Genomic DNA, 16921 nt, shown 5'->3' on the forward strand with positions numbered 1-16921 from the left:
GATGTTTAACCTTTCTTTTCTCTTGGTTTTTAGTTTTCAGTCTTTCACTTCCATCGGTTCTACTTTTTCTTGCCCGCAGTTCTTCGCCATTCGGCCTGAGCCAAGCGGGGTTTCACGTTCTAAATTAAGGCTCCGGTGACTATTTTCTACCACGGCGCTGACGCATTCAGCAAAGCTTCCACCTCAGAAGCACGATCGCGCCCAAGTGAAAGTACCCTCAGGGTTCGGTGCCATTATCAGCTTTCACGGCTCGTCGTAGCTACTATCACTAGCGCGCGAGATTAGATTAGCCTTAAAATAGGCTCCGCGTCTCGTTTCGGAATCGGATCGGATTCCGCGGTCGCCACGCGACTCGCATCGGCCACTGCAACGCAATCTCAGCGTGGTACGAATTCAGGGGTAGAGTATGGCTTTTATTTGGCACGATGGCTTCAATAAATAGAACGTTTACAAAAAAAACTACACTAACTTCGCCCTTCGCTCTCACTAATCTTAGCAGTACTTAGCAGTGGAAAAAGAAGAAAACCTTACTAACAGCGGCAGTCCGCCACGAGCGGAGAGCTTCAAGAGGTAGGTACACACGGGAGTAGGCCGCGTTCGGTTCACGGCCGCACAAACTGGCACACCCCGTAGCTGTCCCGTTTCCGATCCGGACCGCACTGCTCCTGTGCCCCGAGCAGCCGCAGCTCGTCCCCGTGGTCCTGGTGCGTCAGCTCCAGGTCCAGAATGCCCTCCGACGCGTCGTCCGGTTGAAGCTGTAGCTGGGTCATGTCAACGTCGGATCGCAACGGTGCGTACCTTAGGCTGTCGGGGGAGATCGAAGCATCGTGAGAAGGGTACGTTCCGGGGTTAGCGAGCACGGCCGGCACTAGCAGCAGGCCGCCATCGTCGCCGGTCTCGCCGTTGCGTCCGTACGGCACCGAATCGCTCCGATCACTCGGCAATGGCGCAGGAAGTAGCAGCAGGGATCGTTCGCCGTCGTCAACATCACCACCGGCATCAGGATCACCATCACCAGGGGTCAGATTGTTGTGGTTAGTGGCGCTACTACTGGCGGCTACTACTGTGTTAGTATCATACCCGATCGGAAGTGCCCGTCCGCTGGGCGGCCCCCATCGTCGATCGGTGTCGATCAGCTGGGCGGGAAAAGCACCCGAAGCAAGTGGATAGTAGTTACCTGAGGCGGCCGGAAAACGGACCACACTCGCCACCGGGCCCACGGCCGATTGCTCTACACTGAACGGTCGGAACGCATGGCCTGGCTTCGGCATGGCCACCCGCTCATTGCCACCGTCCGCGCTCCGGGCGCTGCTCGATAGGTCCACTTTGTAAGGCGTGCGACCCTCGATGAACTCCTCCGTCTCCAGCTGAGCCACCCGCTGCCCGTGATCCTCGTCCAGCACAATCACCTCCGGCGTCGGTTGGGCCACCTTCTTCTGGGCACCGTGCGCCTTGTTGTTCTTGCGCTTATGCGATGACTTCCGGTGGTGGTGTGGATGCTGGTGGTCGGCGGCGTACTTCTTATGTGCCGAGCGGTTCAGCAGATCGAGCAACGTCGCCCCGGACGACGACCCGGACGGTACGACCACGATGACAAAGTTCTCCAGATCGGCCCGGATGTTGTACTCGCCCTCCTGGCGCTGGTCGAACGTGATCGTCTTGCGTGGTCGCTTCGTGGTCACGCTGGGTACCGCGCTGCTGTCGCTATGTTTTTCGGTGGTCGTCGATGTTGCGACCGTTGTTGGCGGACTTTCCGGTTGTTCGATCGGTGCTGCGCTGGTCACCTCCGGTTGCACCTCATCGTTGCTTACGGCGGGCTTCACCGGAACTGCTTCTTCGATCGTTGGCTTAGAATCTGGCGAATCTGCAGCAGGCTTCTCCTCAACGGTGGGTTCAGCTTGGGGTTTCGACGCGGACACTGTCACCGGATCCGCTGACTCCGCTACTACGGCGTTGGTTTGCTCGTCTCGTCGGATGGTCGGTCCAGCGGCCACCGGTGTTCCCAAGGCTGCACACAGCAGCAAGAGTACCGCAAATCGTAACATTTCGACGGAGCTTGACTCTACGATTCCCGACTTGTACGGTCTATGCTGGCTCAAGATCAACGAGCGACTGCGCAGCGCAATCGATCGCCACTTATCTCCGGGGCGCGGAGTCTTGTGGTGGTGCGATCGTGGTCGAATCGCGATTCCCGGAGAGCGCGAGAGAGTTTTATTTGAAGAAAACGCCAACCAAAAGCTCGTCCCCGCCAGGGGTCGATCGCGAAGTAGAGAGAAGGACTGGTTTTTTCCTTGAATAGAGGGAGAAGAAACACTCTAATTGGAGCACTTTTCGCATTGGAAGGGCCACTGATGGAATAGTGGTTTGTATGTTGATCGGAGCTCAACCTAAACCGATCGAATAGTAAACATGTTACTCAGTAAAGTATTAAATTTGTTTTTCAACCCTTTGTAACTGAGCTTTTATAAATATTTGAACATCATAGTAAAAATGTTCATACATATTTAAGAGGACGCACGTGGTGTGGACGCTCGTTATTGGAACGACGGAAATCGATCCGCATTTTTTATTCGACTTTCTGATGACCCCAAGAAGGAAGTATTAGCTACTTCCTCGCGAATCTCGATGAATATTGGGGTCACTAATATAGTCAGTCAAGTCGGAAGCACATCCGCCCGAGCAAATTTCCATGCTGAATATGAGCATAATTTAGATTAGCATATCACTTTCCCAGTAGCAGCTCTGAGCAGTGAAAACGAGTGACTTTCTCGTGCCGTTCATAAGAAAGATAGAGAAGGCATCATTACACTGTGTCGTGATCTTCTTATGCACCGATTCTAACGAACGCTGCAGTGAGAACGGCCCAGGGTCTGTGAGCTAGAACATAACGGCACTGTTACTAGCTACCGGACGGACGGACAGGTTAATCTACGGACGCTTCTGGAAAGGAAAGTAGTCGGTGTCGATGAGCTTGGACAGAAAACCACAAATCGAGGCCACTCTTTAATGTTGATATTGGATCGTCTATTTCAGAGGACTGGACGTAATTAAGTGCAATGACAGAAGCAACATTTCAGGCCACGATGAGCGTTAACGATGGCCTCACGATGTTGTCACATCTCAAGGCGAGTTTATGGTTTTTCAGCTATTTTGCTAAGTTTTACCCAACCAATCCAGTTTGAGAGTGCGCCAATTTCAAGCGGGAATGTCCTTCGTTCGGTTTCGAAACCTTCGAGCATCGTTGTGATATTTTGGCTCATGCCTTGATCTGAAAGCTAGCAAGGATTTGCAAACTACGAGCGACATTGAGAATAAAACGAAAAATCTAACAAAAACTCTTCGGTACATTATTTACTTTATTCGCCTTTTGGAACGGTACAATCGAAAGATAAATAAAACGTTCGCTAAGGCGCACGTTCTTCACTGGATGTGCTAATAATTAAATTTTCCTCTCGCGAGAAAGAACACAGAACTGTACATAAAACAAGACATTTGTGATGATCGACCATCGACTGATCTGAACATCGCTACGAACGGAAGTCATGGAAGTTAGATAGGTTGGAAACGACCGTGCTATAAGTTAGTGGTTTGTGATGGCTGTTATTTGCAAGATATCGACATTTGCTGGCGTAAAGAGAAAGTGAGTAATATGCCGGGGCTTATATATTTATGCGTGTGCTTGTATAAGTAACGGTAGTACAGTAATAGCGTCTGTTATGCTGCCTCGTTTCGAGCACTAAATGTGAGTTGAGTTTGGGCCGTATCCTTACAGCAACCAACGGCACCCAGCAATTCCTTCGTTCCGATCGCGCCCTTTGATGGCTCAACTTTCTAGCGTCAATTCACTTCAAACGGGAGTAACAATTTACTCGTTTCGTTGATGCATGCTTCGAATGTTAACTGTCCACACCGCTCAAGCTCCTTACGAACGTTTTGATATCATTTTTGTAGATTACGTGGCACGTGCACACTAGTTTATCGAGTTCAATAGAAATGTTAGTTTCCCATACGGTATGGCACAGAATTAGCGAGTGAGGTGAGTTGATAAATGCACATTGGACAAAAAAGACTATATAAAAAAAATTAGAATCTCGGGGCCATACACAAAACGCACTCGTCACTGCGCCATTCTGGTCTGCCAACCTTAGGTTTCCGACCGCTATCAATGTGCACATCCCTTAATATGTATCTTTGCCCTGTCTATACAAGATTTAGAATTTGATGTCAAACTGTTCCGTTACACTACGTTTTAAAAGTTGCTAAAAGAAACACAAAAACACACAGTCCTGGGACTTGGAACACGAAACTTTCAGGCAATTGATCAGAAGCTAGATACCGTATGTTGTTCTTCTACACATTATTGTCATGATATTTCCATATGGAAAATGTTAACATGTGTACAAAGCAGGGAGAATTAGCGTGTTTCGAGTGGGAGTTCATGGCGTTCCTTATTCTGTCTGTCCCATGTAATGTAAAGTAACCGTTTTTAATTTTTCAAAAACCTAGTTTAGAATTTGTGACGTTTTCGAAATGTATCCTGTTCTCTTAATTACAGCAAAACAACCCTAATAAAATAGTTAATGACTTTCACATCAAATTGAACTCATTATTTTCTAATTTCGTCATTCCCCAACGAAAGGGCGCACAATATTGATACGAATACGTCCTATATACACTAATGTAACTTAACGATCGATCACGACGTACCTAACCGGACACACTGGTCACTGTGGCTGTAAATGTATTCTTTGGAAAACTCATTTGTCCTGTCCCGCACTTTCTCGTCTCAAATACAGCAATCATTAACATAAATTGCGCCACTGTAACCGACTAATCCTCGTTCGTGTGATGTACTGAACAAAAAACGCGATCGAATGAATCATAAATATAAATATATGACGATTTAGCACCGATTACAATCATCTGCTTGAACCCGTGCACCACAATAATACCGACCAATAACACAGCGCCTTATCATCTGCTATTTGTTTCGTTTTCGTTTTGGTTTGTTCACACTGGTGATCGATCGCGGACACAGTTGTTGACGTTACAAGCATAAAAACGTAATCAATATCCATTTGTCGGTCAACACCGCACATAAGAGAACGGTCTACGCAGAATTAAAGCAATAACTTTCGAGAGGTGTAGCATTAATCAAAACAAATCTCGGGGTGCCTGTGGTCTTGCAGGTCTCATAGCGAGATTGTGCTCCTATCTAATTACAACACCTAATGCAATATTATTAATTAATAGTATAACTGTGTCACATTTATCAAACCAAAGGAAGCAAGCGGCCAAAACAAAAATAACGATTGAAGAACACGCGCTGTCTTACGAAGGAAAATGTTGCCCAGGAAGCGATGTAATTGATCAACTGATCTTAACTGAACTTACTGCTGGCAAGTGTGTCAAAAGTAAGGCGAATGCACGAAAAACATGAATCGCCCCGCTTAAGTAAGGCTGCTTCCAAGTGGGGAGGGCATTCAAACAGTCATCAATTGACAAGCGACCTGATTTCCTCACGATATTGACGGTTGCTCCTAGACAGCGCGTAGTAGTGCCTCCTATTCTTTGGATTCATTAGGTTTTGTCACCAGGAAACACTTTCGGTTGAAGTGTTTGCACATTTGTTGCACCTGGAATGAACAAGAAATCAGTTTTGAATTCCCGCTCCCGAAGCTAACGAAGCCACTAAGAAAATTTGGCATGAAAAAACGACTCACCACACCACTACCGTAGTGCCAGTGGGCCACCGATGAACCGATTACGAGTAAATACAACAGTGGCCTTTCGAGGAGCGGCATCGTGAGACTCATCAGTACCGCCAGCCCTAGCACGCCCGTCATCCAGTTGAACGTCTCCGCAACCGTGTTCGACATTTGCGAAACAATCAACCGGCACTGTGGAACCATAGTGAAGATCAGTTTGCGAACGATCAGTTTGCACGATTCGTACTTACGCTGATGTTACTGAATATCGTTCCGGTCATAATGTAAACGGCCCGGGGATCACGGTTCATAATGTCACCCGGGGAAACGAAAACCCACAGCAAGCAGACGAACATGAAGGTGCCGTACGTGAACAGAGGCCGCATGGCCTCCTTGTAGGAACGCATTTTTCCCGTGCGATCCTTGTACGATCGGTACATATTGTAGACTACCATGGGCAGGTTGGACATGGCGCTCACGTGGAGGCATAGCTCCATCAGCTGGCCGGCCGAAACACCCCACGGCATCGGCTCTTTCCACAGCTGATAGCCAAATTTGTACGTGGCGAGATACATCAGCACCGAGCCCTGGAAGGAAGCTAGCTATTAAATGGTCTATTTCGACATCACCCGGAGTTGGGGCCAACTTACCCACATTCCTAGATCGTAACCCCAGGGCAGATACAGCACACCCGTGTTGTATTTTTCCCAGTGCGAGAGGTAAAAGTTGAAGAAAATAGTCCACATAATGTAGTACATCCTGATCGGCGGAACGGACGTTGGCCCGCGGCCAAAAATGCTGTACAGGCAGGCAGGAATGAAGAACGCAGAGTACGAGTCCAGCCCGTGGTCGAACAGTTCACCCAGCGGACCGGACAGCTGAATGCGGCGCGCCTGTTTGCCATCGATACCGTCTAACGTGTAGGCCAGAAAGATGTTAATGGCTGCCGCCGCCCAAAACCAGTTCGGGACCGGCGTTGTGTCCTCCAGGTCGGTACTCGCCCAGAATCCCCAGTCGTACCAGGACAGTATGACAAAGTTGGCCACCGTGAACAGGAAGCCGGCAAACGTCATTAGATTCGGGGCGACCCATTTTGGAAAGTACTGCGGAGGAAGAAATTAAAAATAGAAACATCGATCATACTTTGTGTTGCCCCAATCGTGATGGATGTAGCTTTTTCGGCACACAACTGTACACCATCATTCTGACCAGTGCAAACCGGAACGTCTTATCGGCGGCATGTGATGCAATTGGCGCATTAGTGTGTTCGTTTCGTCAATTGCAAACAACACTTTCGGGTGTCTTTCCCAACGTCGACGATAAGGGAAAACATTCCCGCCAGACAGGTCTAATCAATGATAACGACATTTATGGATCTTCACGTGTTTCGTTCCACTCTCGATGCGTGGATCGGAAACAATTGTGCACCGATGAGTTGAATAATTCCGAAAATCGCCATAAAATGTATTGACCGCTTACCTCTACGAGCCAATTCCAAAACGGGTGCATGACGTATATACTGAGCGGTGACGTATCTCTGGCATTGTACTGGAATAGAAGAAAATAAACCATCCGGTTACGTTCCTACACACATTGCCCTTTGAAGTTACTGACGCCATTTTCCAACGGATCCTAATAATGGAGTTTCTTAATTATTATTAAACACATTTTACGCATTTCCTGTGTCACGTCACGGCAAGGGACCGCAACACTCAAAGTGATTAGCGCTAAAAATAGATCCCAGAAAACATAGAAATTGCATTCGGCCGCAGGACTATTTGGTCGATGCGGAACGACGTCCAGCAGCTGATGGCACGCTAACGAAGGCGGCACCATTGCGTGATGCGTGGATTATTAAGGACCAAAACAGGACCTACCGCCCAAAGGCCTGCAGCGATAAACCACAAAGCCTACCGTTCTTACATAATATTGATTGTAAACCTTACCTTATAATTATCGAATCCGTTCAGATGTTGCTGGGTAAGGTAAAGGTCGCCCATCGTTCGAACGACGGTCGTCCAGCAGCTGATTACTGCGCGAAAGGGCTAATTAAAAGTTCGTGATTGATCTATTGATCAACGCAGCCGGTGACTGGACTTGAGCACTTTTGGGGATGAGTATTTGGTTTGATGCAAACGTCCGAAAAGTGGTGCATGAATTGAACTTGCTTGGCGCAGTCAGTTAGGATGGCCAATTACAGGCGGCAAGGATACAATGCACCACGAAAGGAAGCGACTAATTTGCCGGCTCACCACGGGCCCACGGGCACTCCTTTACCGCCACTACACCGCACACGTCTACGATAATATCGGCACTTTCGGACCGGCCGTGACATTAGTCGAATGAGCCCCAGACGTTAGTTAGTTTTGGACCGCCTTCGGCTTTTACCGTAATTGCAAAGGATATGGTTTTTCACGGCGTTCGACTCACTGCTTTTTTCACCGCTGCCGAGCGGTTTTGCAAACGGGGCTGTCAAAACTGCTGTCAAACGGATCCTGTGGTTTGTTTACCTCGAAACGTCAAATTTGCAAACACGCGAGAAGGAACGTGAAACGTGCGCCGCATCGGAAAAAGTGCCTTTTTTGTAAATTGCGTACGTTATTGTTCTTTCCTGTTTGCTACACAATGGTTAAGGCGACGGCCGTTTCTCCTGGCACTCCGAAGAAGGCGCAGGGATTGAAATCTTACCTCAAGCTGTTCCGAGAGTACACCAAACGGCCGGAAAACTTTCTCACGTAAGCCGATCTGCGTAGTAAGCGAACCACACGTTCTACAATGAGATTCTCGTTTTATTCAATTAAGAACTCAAAATCATGTGGCAGAGGACGTAAAATCCTTGGTTAAGGCACTGTATGATCATGGGACGAAAAATCAGTTCAGCAGCCGCGAGGATTCCTCGAAGGCCGTGTATCTCGAGGAGCTGGTGACCGATCAGATGGACGGAGAGCAGATTTTTCAGCAGCTTGAGCTTAAAAACGAGTATCTGGTCAAACAGGATCTAAAAACCACTTCCACAATACTGTCCAAGAGTGAAAAGGGGATGCTTCTAAGCTTTAGTATCCGTTCACAAAGTGACGAAGATTCAACGGGGGAGATGGACGTGTCTGAAGAGAATGGAACTACAAACGGCCATGGTTCGGATTCGGACAACGAGGACGATAATTTGGCCAGAAAGAAAAAAGTGAAAGGAAAGAAGAAAAGTTCAGAGAAAACTCCCAAAACTAAACGTTCGATGGTCGACGATCGGTTTTTCAAGCTGGATGATATGGCCAAGTTCCTGGACGAGGAAGATGAACGGGAACGGAGACGTCAGAATGGGATGACCGAGAAAAATCCTCTCATCGAAGTCGACTATTTCGATGAGCACACCGGTGAAGTATGTATTTCTTGGTGCTGCGGCCGGTCCATTTTTTACATTTATTGATTCGATAATTATTCTCTGTTCTTCATAGCGCGATGACAGCGAAGAGGAGGATTTAAAATATGGCGATTTTTTTGAAGATGAAGATGATGACGACGATGAAAGTGGCAATGAAGACAACGACGATGATCTACAAAAATCCGACGACTGCGAAGAAGAAAGTGAAATGGATGAGGAAGCAGAAACTAAAGTCGAAAACAATAGTGAAGCGGATGAGCTTGACGATGAGGCGGAAATGGAACGCAATCGAAAGCTTCGCTATGAAATTTACAAAGGACAAGGTGGTCTCCCGGTTGACGACTACGCGAAGCGCGAAGAGGGCCGCCCCGCGAAGAAGCCTTCAATTGAACAGCCAGAATCAAGCGATAGTGAACCCGACGACGGCGGCGATGAACCAAAATCCTCATTCGAATTACGACAGGAGAAGCTGCGTCAAAAGATTACCAGAATGGAGGAGAAAATGCTTAAGACTAAACCGTGGCAACTGAAGGGCGAGATTACGGCCGATACTCGGCCCCAGAATTCGCTACTGGAGGAGGTGCTTCAGTTTGAGAGTACCACCCGCCCGGTACCGGTCATTTCAGAGGAGACAACCATGAAGCTGGAAGACATCATCCGGCAACGCATCAAAAACAAGGCGTTCGACGACGTGGAGCGAAAGGTGCGCCCGCCGGATAATCCGCGCGAGTATCGTAAGCAACTGGTTCTGGATGGGGAGAAGAGCAAGGCGTCGCTCGCTCAGGTGTACGAGCAAGAGTATCTGCAGCAGCTCGAAAAGTCAAATCCAGATGCGGCCGGTAAGTTGCAGTGCTGCAAAGTGGAGATCGGTTGCCTTTAAAAATCGCTTACATTGTTCTTTTAGACCAACAAGAAGAGGAACCGAAGGAGCACGTCGAAATTCGACGCATGATGAAAACGGTGCTGGCCCAACTGGACGCACTGTCCAACTTCCACTATACACCGCGTCCAGCTGTGCCGGAGGTTAAGATTCTTACCAACACGGCCGCCATCAGTATGGAAGAGGTGGCACCGGTGGCTGCAAGCGACGCAAACCTGCTAGCTCCCGAAGAGGTCCACAATCGGCCGAAGGGCGACGTAATGTCGAAGGCCGAACGCACCAAGACCGATCAGAACCGCGAACGGCGGCTGAAGAAACGCTTCCAACAGCAAAAGTTCCAGCGCGAAGCGGAACGCGAACAGAAACAGCTGGCCAAGGCAAACGCAGGCATCAGCAGCGGCGCCAAACAGGATCGCCAACTGCAAACATCGCTACTGAAGAAGGTTACGAAGGCCAAAAACGTACAACAAATGGCCGAAACGTCGTCGGGCCCTTCGAAGTCTTCCACCGCGTTCTTTGCCCAGCTGCAGGATGAGGTGCGGTCGCAGGTTAAAGCGAAAGCTAACGGAGCGCTAAAAAAGAAGAAGCCGATGGTAGAAAATTTGCAAGCATCCAGCATGAAACTGTGAATGTGAACAATAAAGCTACAACGCGGTTGATCGCTTTTCAGTACTTTGTGTTTTATGTACGATAAGTTCCCCAAATTTCATTTTTGCATACTTTTATAAACTGTTTTAATCTTATCATCTGCGAATGTTGTATCTGCCGTTGATTCCGACCATAAAGAAACCGTTTTATATGTCCGCCTGCATTTGCATGTCACTGAGCACAATTTTCTCGCCCGGCTTAAAAGCGGGCATACCAAGGTACGGGCAGGTCGCACACCGGAACGCATCGCCTAAGTAGCACTGTGAAGTACGAGAGAAAATGATGCAAAAAATCATGAAAAAACAAAAGTATGCCACCTAATACTTACACTACCGCAGGAGGATTTCGGTGCCGGATCGGTGATGGCCTTTCCTAGAGCTTCCGCATCCAGTTCTTCTGCCAACCCGCAGGAACAGTCTTTGCACGCCTTCCTTTTGCCCGTTGTCCCACAAACTGTGTCAATAGTGGCAACGTTTACTGACTGTTAGACATCCCAAAAACCCGTTCCTTACCTCTCAACGATTCTGGCGTAGGTTTCGTTTTGTCTTCTTCGTCCAGCAGTTCTTCGTCATCGATACGCTCTTCAGTCTCGTCATCACCGGCATCCAGCTTCCAGACGGCCGCCACTTTCGACTTGTTGGCGAAGGAAAGTTTCGATGCCGATCCGACTTCGTAGCTAGGTTTCTCGGCCACAAACACTGCAACGGTTCAAGTTACAGCAACGGGTTGGCCTTTGTGGTTTGTGGCTGATAACACGCCTGAGATTGTATCATTTACCATTATTCTCCGATGCCACAACATTGATAAACCCGGCGAGCAGTAGATTGGCACGTGCCGATTCGGCACTGGTCACCGTGTCGTCTTTGAATACAGCTTTGCCCTTCGGTTTTAGCAGCTTCACCAGGTGCGTCACAATGGCTGCATTTCCCGTCGGTACGTTTGCCAGGACCACATCAAACTGTGAGTTTCCATACTCGGCTGCCAAATGGAACAAGAGCATACGATGATAAATCTGATAACAAGTTAGTCCGGTTGGGAAGGATCGAACATACCAAGATGCAATCGATCCACGTTTTCCACATTGACTTTCACGTTCGGGATCGATTTGAGTTCGTTCACTTCCTTCTCAATTTCGGAGCTTACCGAACCGCCCCACAAGTACAGAACATGATTCTTTTCTTGCACGAAATTCATCTTTGTTTCAACAATTCTGTTGACTCACGAAATCCCAATCCAATCGCTCCGAGATTGTGTCTTCAACTGACGTACGGAACTTTGTTGTTTTTGGTGAACCAATCGTCGAGAATTTTGTGTGTTCTAAGACGAGTCCTTTATTCTAAGTCTCTATTTAAAGGAGTTTTAAAATAATACAAAAGTAATTGCAAGAAAGCTTATCTTTTAATTCTACTTCTTCAACGCTTTCGGGCTCTAGTACAACCCTGGCAAAACATTGAAGCAACCCTGGCGAAATCGACCAATCGATCAACCCGGTCCTTTGACAGTCTCACGTGCGGCAATTTTTTCGCTCACTCAACACCAAAACAGTGCGCAACCGGGCCAAAATGGATTGCTAAGCAGCAATCCGACGCGCGATTTACTAGCTTCCACTGTGAAATGCTCCCCGAGCTGGCGGTGGCACCGTAATGCATAAGTTCCTCGCAAGCAGCCGGATATGGTGCGAAGTGGTACGCCAAACCGGAGGCCAAACCAACGGCCTGCGACCTCCGTTTTGCTCACGATGGGTAAGTAGCCGCGCAGGTGTTGTTTTGGTTGTGTAATCAATCGATCGAACGCTGTGCTGACGTGCTGTTGGTGGTGACGACATGCACAATGCACAATTACCTTGACCACCGTGACTTCTATTCCTGTAGCACGATACGTTCAGATCGTCCGCTGCACTGCACATTAGCATCAGGAAGCTGCACAGTGCGAACGATGGGACAAAATCCCAGATCATAGATGGCGATGGTTCCGCGGCAAAGATTGCATCCTTGCCGGGTCCGGTCTCGTTTCCACTGGCCACACCAACGATATCCAATGGGAAAGCATTACTTAGTGAAATTAGTAAATCTGTTGGCCTACCGTCTGGGGCGGCGGTGGCAGCCTCCGTGACTACCGCATCCAAGAAAAGTGCCAGCCTATCAGCGACAGCAGATGAAGCGAAAGAACCTGTGGTTGCTTCGATCGCTTCGTTGCCCGGGTTTAGCCGGTTGATTTATCATTACATGATGCTGTCGAAGATACGGTTAACATGTGAGTAAAAGATTAATGGAAACGGTTTATAATTTTATAACGGCTGAAAATGTTCTTCTACAGCACTGGTGGTTATGACAACGATGGCAGGCTATGCGATGGCTCCCGGATCGTTCGAGTTGGGCACTTTCTTGCTCTGTTCTGTCGGCACAACGCTCGTTTCGGGTGCCGCTAACTCCATCAATCAGGTCGTAGAAACCTCGTTCGATGCACAAATGGCACGCACCCGGAACCGGGTGCTTGTCAAAGGCTACCTTTCGTGAGTTGAATCCAATCGTTAATGTTGGTGAGAAATATGATCACGTTCTTTGCTTGCAGACAATTGCATGCCGTTGGCTTTGCGCTTGGGGCCAGCACTATCGGTTGCAGTATGCTGTACTTCGGTGTCAACGAGATTACTGCGGCCCTGGGAGCGGCCAATCTGATTCTTTATACCAGCATCTATACGCCCATGAAGCGGTACAGTATTCTCAATACTTGGGTTGGTTCCTTCGTCGGTGCCATACCACCGCTGATGGGCTGGGCCGCTTGTACCGGTGGCGATCTCGGAGCCGGTGCTTGGATCCTTGCCGGGCTGCTGTATTGCTGGCAGTTCCCCCACTTTAATGCCCTATCGTGGAACATTCGGCCAGAGTACTTGAAGGCGGGCTACAAAATGATGGCCAACTCACACCCAGCCCTCTGCACACGCGTTTCACTAAGGCACACCGGTTTCATAGCGGGACTCTCGCTACTGGCACCGGTGCTGGATGTGACGAACGCATGGTTTGCACTGGAAACGCTGCCATTGAACGCTTACTTTGCGTACCTCGCGTGGGACTTTCACCAGAAGGCAGACAGCAAGAGTTCGCGTAAACTATTCCGCTTCTCGCTACTACACTTGCCACTTCTGATGGCACTGTTTCTGTTGAACAAGAAGTATTGGCTGTTTGGTGAGGAAAAGCCCGAGAAGATGGAGCTCGAAAGTGGCGAAGCGATGCTGAGCAGGGAGACGAAGGGAGTTGTTAGCGGCGAGTATCTGGTACCAAATATAGTGACAGAAATCGGAAGCTCCGCTCCTAACGGGAGCATCAAAGCGATCGAAGATAGTTTGCTATCTAACGTGGCAACCGTTTTGCCTACCCCGGGTAAACAGAAGCTTTGAGACCATTCTGCGTAAGAGCTGATGTACAAAAAGAGCTAGAGCGTTAGCAAAGTGATATAGTAACGGAGTATCAATAAACTGGTGCACAGATGCTTCACAAACGATATTATTACGTGTCCGTTCGTTCAATTAGAGAACAATTGTTGGGAGCGTGACGAATTTTAATAAAATTAAAAATGAAAAATGAAATCTAACGGTTGTCCTCCAAGTGACCGTGCGTGCATCGAATAATCGGTTAATCGATTTGGCGGGATTGTTCCTCTCTCGAGTGTGTGAAGAGCACAACCATAGAGTCCACTCCAAACGTCAAACCAAATGCCAACCACCGAAGGAAAATAGAAGCGCAGTCGGATTATTATTTTCCCAGTCGGTGTATTTAGTTCTTCTCTGCGTAAGCGTTTCCTCGTTTACGGCGTATTTTAGTGTTTCTGCTTAGCGGCGGAGCGACGATAGGGTTTTCTTGGCCCGTCTCTGTGCCATCGCGTTGGAATTGGGCTTCGATTTGGGTGGTGGTGCAGTTTTATTTTCATCCCGACCTACGCTTGAACGAAACACACTCGCACCATGGCGGATCCACTGAGCCTACTGCGACAGTACAACATCAACAAGAAAGAAATCATCGAGCGCGATGGTCAGATCATATTTGGCGAGTTTAGTTGGCCGAAAAATGTGAAGACCAATTATCTGAAATATGGGTAAGTAACAACTTGGCCGGTGCTACGATCCGGCAAGGCTGACAAAGTGGTTTCCGCCGTTGCTTACAGTTCCGGCAAGAAGGGTGCTCCGAAAGAGTACTACACGCTCGAGTGTTTGCTGTACATTCTGAAGAATGTGGGCCTACAGCACTCGGTGTATGTGCGGCAGGCTGCCGCCGAGGACATACCGGCCGTCAATCGACCGGATCGTAAGGAGCTACTGCAATATCTGAACGGCGAAACAAACACATGTGCCAGCATCGACAAGAGTGCACCGTTGGAGATTCCGACGCAGATTAAGCGGCCGGCCGAATCGGACGGGCTGGACAGCCTGGCGAAGAAGGCCCGCTATGAAGATACACAGGTGCAGAAGGTGAAGGAACAGTTGGCTGCCCGGTTGGATGTAAATAAGAAGGAAGCATCGGTGAACATAGATAATATCAAGTAAGTAGCAACAGCCCAAACCGTACGGTGCGGGGAAACTAATTTGCCGTGTTCGGTAGATCGCTTTCGGAAACAATGTCGGTGGAGAAGATTGCGGCCATCAAAGCTAAGCGTTTGGCAAACAAGAAGGTCACCATCAAGCGGACCGACAACGATGACGCGATGGGCGTGGGGCCTGATCTGCGTGTGATCCTCGATTTCGATGTCGATTCAACGAAGGACATCATCAGTCGCGAGCGGCAGTGGCGTACACGGACGACGATACTGCAGAGCAATGGTAAAATATTTGCCAAAAACATCTTTATCCTACTGCAGAGCATCAAGAATCGCGAAGAAGGTCGCGGGCGTCCCGCAGCACAACCGATCAAGCTTCCGGAACCGCCGCGCGTCACACGTCCGCAGCCGCAACCGACCCAGTACAATCGGTACGATCAGGAACGTTTCAACCGCCAGAAGGAGGAAACCGAGGGCTTCAAAATCGATACCATGGGTACCTATCACGGTATGTCGCTGAAGCTGGTAACACAGGGTTCCGCCGGTCAGAAACCGGGCGCCACGATCAACAACAACAACAGCAGCAACAATAACAACGTGTGGAAAAGTGTGCCATCGGGACAACCGAAAGAGCTGATTCCTACGGCGCAGGCACGCATGTTGGCGCAGAATACGCCTTCGAAGCGGCAATCGCGTACACCGATCATCATCATACCGGCCGCCACAACCAGTCTGATTACGATGTACAATGCCCTTGATGTGTTGCAAGATCTGAAGTAAGTGTTCCCATTATGTCCCGATTCCTTTTGCCAATCGATCATTGTGTAACATGCTCTCCCATCTTCCGTAGGTTCGTTACAACGGCCGAAAAGAAGGGAAAAGGCAGTGCGCGCGAAAGTGAAATACTGGTGCAGCGACAGAAGCCTGGTAACTTGACCGTTCCGTATCGTGTCATCGATAACCCGTCGAAATTGACGGCGAACGACTGGAACCGGGTGGTGGGAGTGTTTGTGATGGGACCAGCTTGGCAGTTCAAGGGGTGGCCGTGGGATGGAAATCCGGTCGAAATTTTCTCCAAAAGTAAGTCCGTGCCCGTGGGTGCGTGAAATGAGCAACCGTCCATGGTTTGAATTGCGTTTTTTACAGTTGCTGCTTTCCACTTGCGCTACGATGATCTTAAGCTGGACGCAAACGTGGCCAAATGGGCGGTCACGGTGCTGAACATTTCGCGAACGAAGCGCCATCTCGACAAGGCCTGTCTGTTGGCGTTTTGGGAGAAGCTTGACCTATATATGGCCAAGTACAAGCCGGATCTACGATACTAGTAGGTGACACTACAACGGTGCAAAGTAGTACGGCCTTTTCTGGGACACTAATTCCTGTCATCGCTCCTTCCGGGCGGCCGTTCGAGGTCGTTACCATAAAGCAACAGAATAAAGATGTTAGGGAAATATTTGTAATGCAATTATCCACTGGTTGGCTTATGGTGTTTCAGGGAACGATCTTGAAAGAACGCTGCAGTAGCTATTTTTTACTGATATGATTCATGCGATTTGTGCTTTCATTGGTTGACCGACCGACGGACCAACGACCAATTCTGTTTGAGGTCACGATACAATGGATACGATGAATCGCGAACCATGCCGTGAGACACGACACCGTAAAACTCTGAAGAGTGACTGAATAATCTATTCCGAGGCTCCCTGAGGTCTATATCTAGATACGTTTGCAACGGGCTTAAGCCAGTGATTAAGATAGTGACTAAACGGCAGTGCG

General features: G+C 48.8%; 6 protein-coding genes across 6 annotated transcripts; 3 read left to right on the forward strand and 3 right to left on the reverse strand.

Moving 5' to 3' along the window:
• Positions 1-403: 403 nt before the first annotated feature.
• Positions 404-2045, reverse strand: LOC128272502 (uncharacterized). Its single transcript, XM_053010325.1, has one exon. The coding sequence runs from the start codon at positions 2043-2045 to the stop codon at positions 603-605; it is 1443 nt and encodes a 480-aa protein (XP_052866285.1). The 3' UTR covers positions 404-602.
• Positions 2046-5452: 3407 nt separating this feature from the next.
• LOC128273763 (ethanolaminephosphotransferase 1) lies at positions 5453-7708 on the reverse strand. Its single transcript, XM_053011800.1, has 6 exons — positions 7655-7708; positions 7188-7256; positions 6359-6811; positions 5960-6295; positions 5724-5900; positions 5453-5636 (listed from the first exon to the last, which is right to left on the reverse strand). Exons 1-6 carry the CDS (start codon positions 7706-7708, stop codon positions 5565-5567), a joined length of 1161 nt encoding a protein of 386 aa, XP_052867760.1. The 3' UTR covers positions 5453-5564.
• Positions 7709-8333: 625 nt separating this feature from the next.
• On the forward strand, positions 8334-10596 carry LOC128272660 (U3 small nucleolar ribonucleoprotein protein MPP10). Its single transcript, XM_053010519.1, has 4 exons — positions 8334-8443; positions 8511-9084; positions 9161-9926; positions 9992-10596. The coding sequence occupies exons 1-4, from the start codon at positions 8334-8336 to the stop codon at positions 10594-10596; spliced, it is 2055 nt and encodes a 684-aa protein (XP_052866479.1).
• Positions 10597-10641: 45 nt separating this feature from the next.
• On the reverse strand, positions 10642-11860 carry LOC128273251 (anamorsin homolog). The gene is made up of 5 exons (XM_053011186.1): positions 11668-11860; positions 11393-11593; positions 11128-11313; positions 10944-11068; positions 10642-10875 (listed from the first exon to the last, which is right to left on the reverse strand). The coding sequence occupies exons 1-5, from the start codon at positions 11807-11809 to the stop codon at positions 10762-10764; spliced, it is 768 nt and encodes a 255-aa protein (XP_052867146.1). The 5' UTR covers positions 11810-11860; the 3' UTR covers positions 10642-10761.
• Positions 11861-12135: 275 nt separating this feature from the next.
• On the forward strand, positions 12136-14110 carry LOC128274509 (protoheme IX farnesyltransferase, mitochondrial). The gene is made up of 4 exons (XM_053012735.1): positions 12136-12357; positions 12487-12868; positions 12932-13127; positions 13187-14110. Exons 1-4 carry the CDS (start codon positions 12259-12261, stop codon positions 14010-14012), a joined length of 1503 nt encoding a protein of 500 aa, XP_052868695.1. The 5' UTR covers positions 12136-12258; the 3' UTR covers positions 14013-14110.
• A 283-nt stretch (positions 14111-14393) lies between these two features.
• On the forward strand, positions 14394-16569 carry LOC128274508 (parafibromin). Its single transcript, XM_053012734.1, has 5 exons — positions 14394-14707; positions 14777-15151; positions 15211-15921; positions 15996-16225; positions 16292-16569. The coding sequence occupies exons 1-5, from the start codon at positions 14577-14579 to the stop codon at positions 16468-16470; spliced, it is 1626 nt and encodes a 541-aa protein (XP_052868694.1). The 5' UTR covers positions 14394-14576; the 3' UTR covers positions 16471-16569.
• Positions 16570-16921: the final 352 nt, after the last annotated feature.

Source organism: Anopheles cruzii, chromosome 3, assembly GCF_943734635.1.
Source record: "Anopheles cruzii chromosome 3, idAnoCruzAS_RS32_06, whole genome shotgun sequence".
Lineage (NCBI taxonomy): Eukaryota > Metazoa > Arthropoda > Insecta > Diptera > Culicidae > Anopheles > Anopheles cruzii.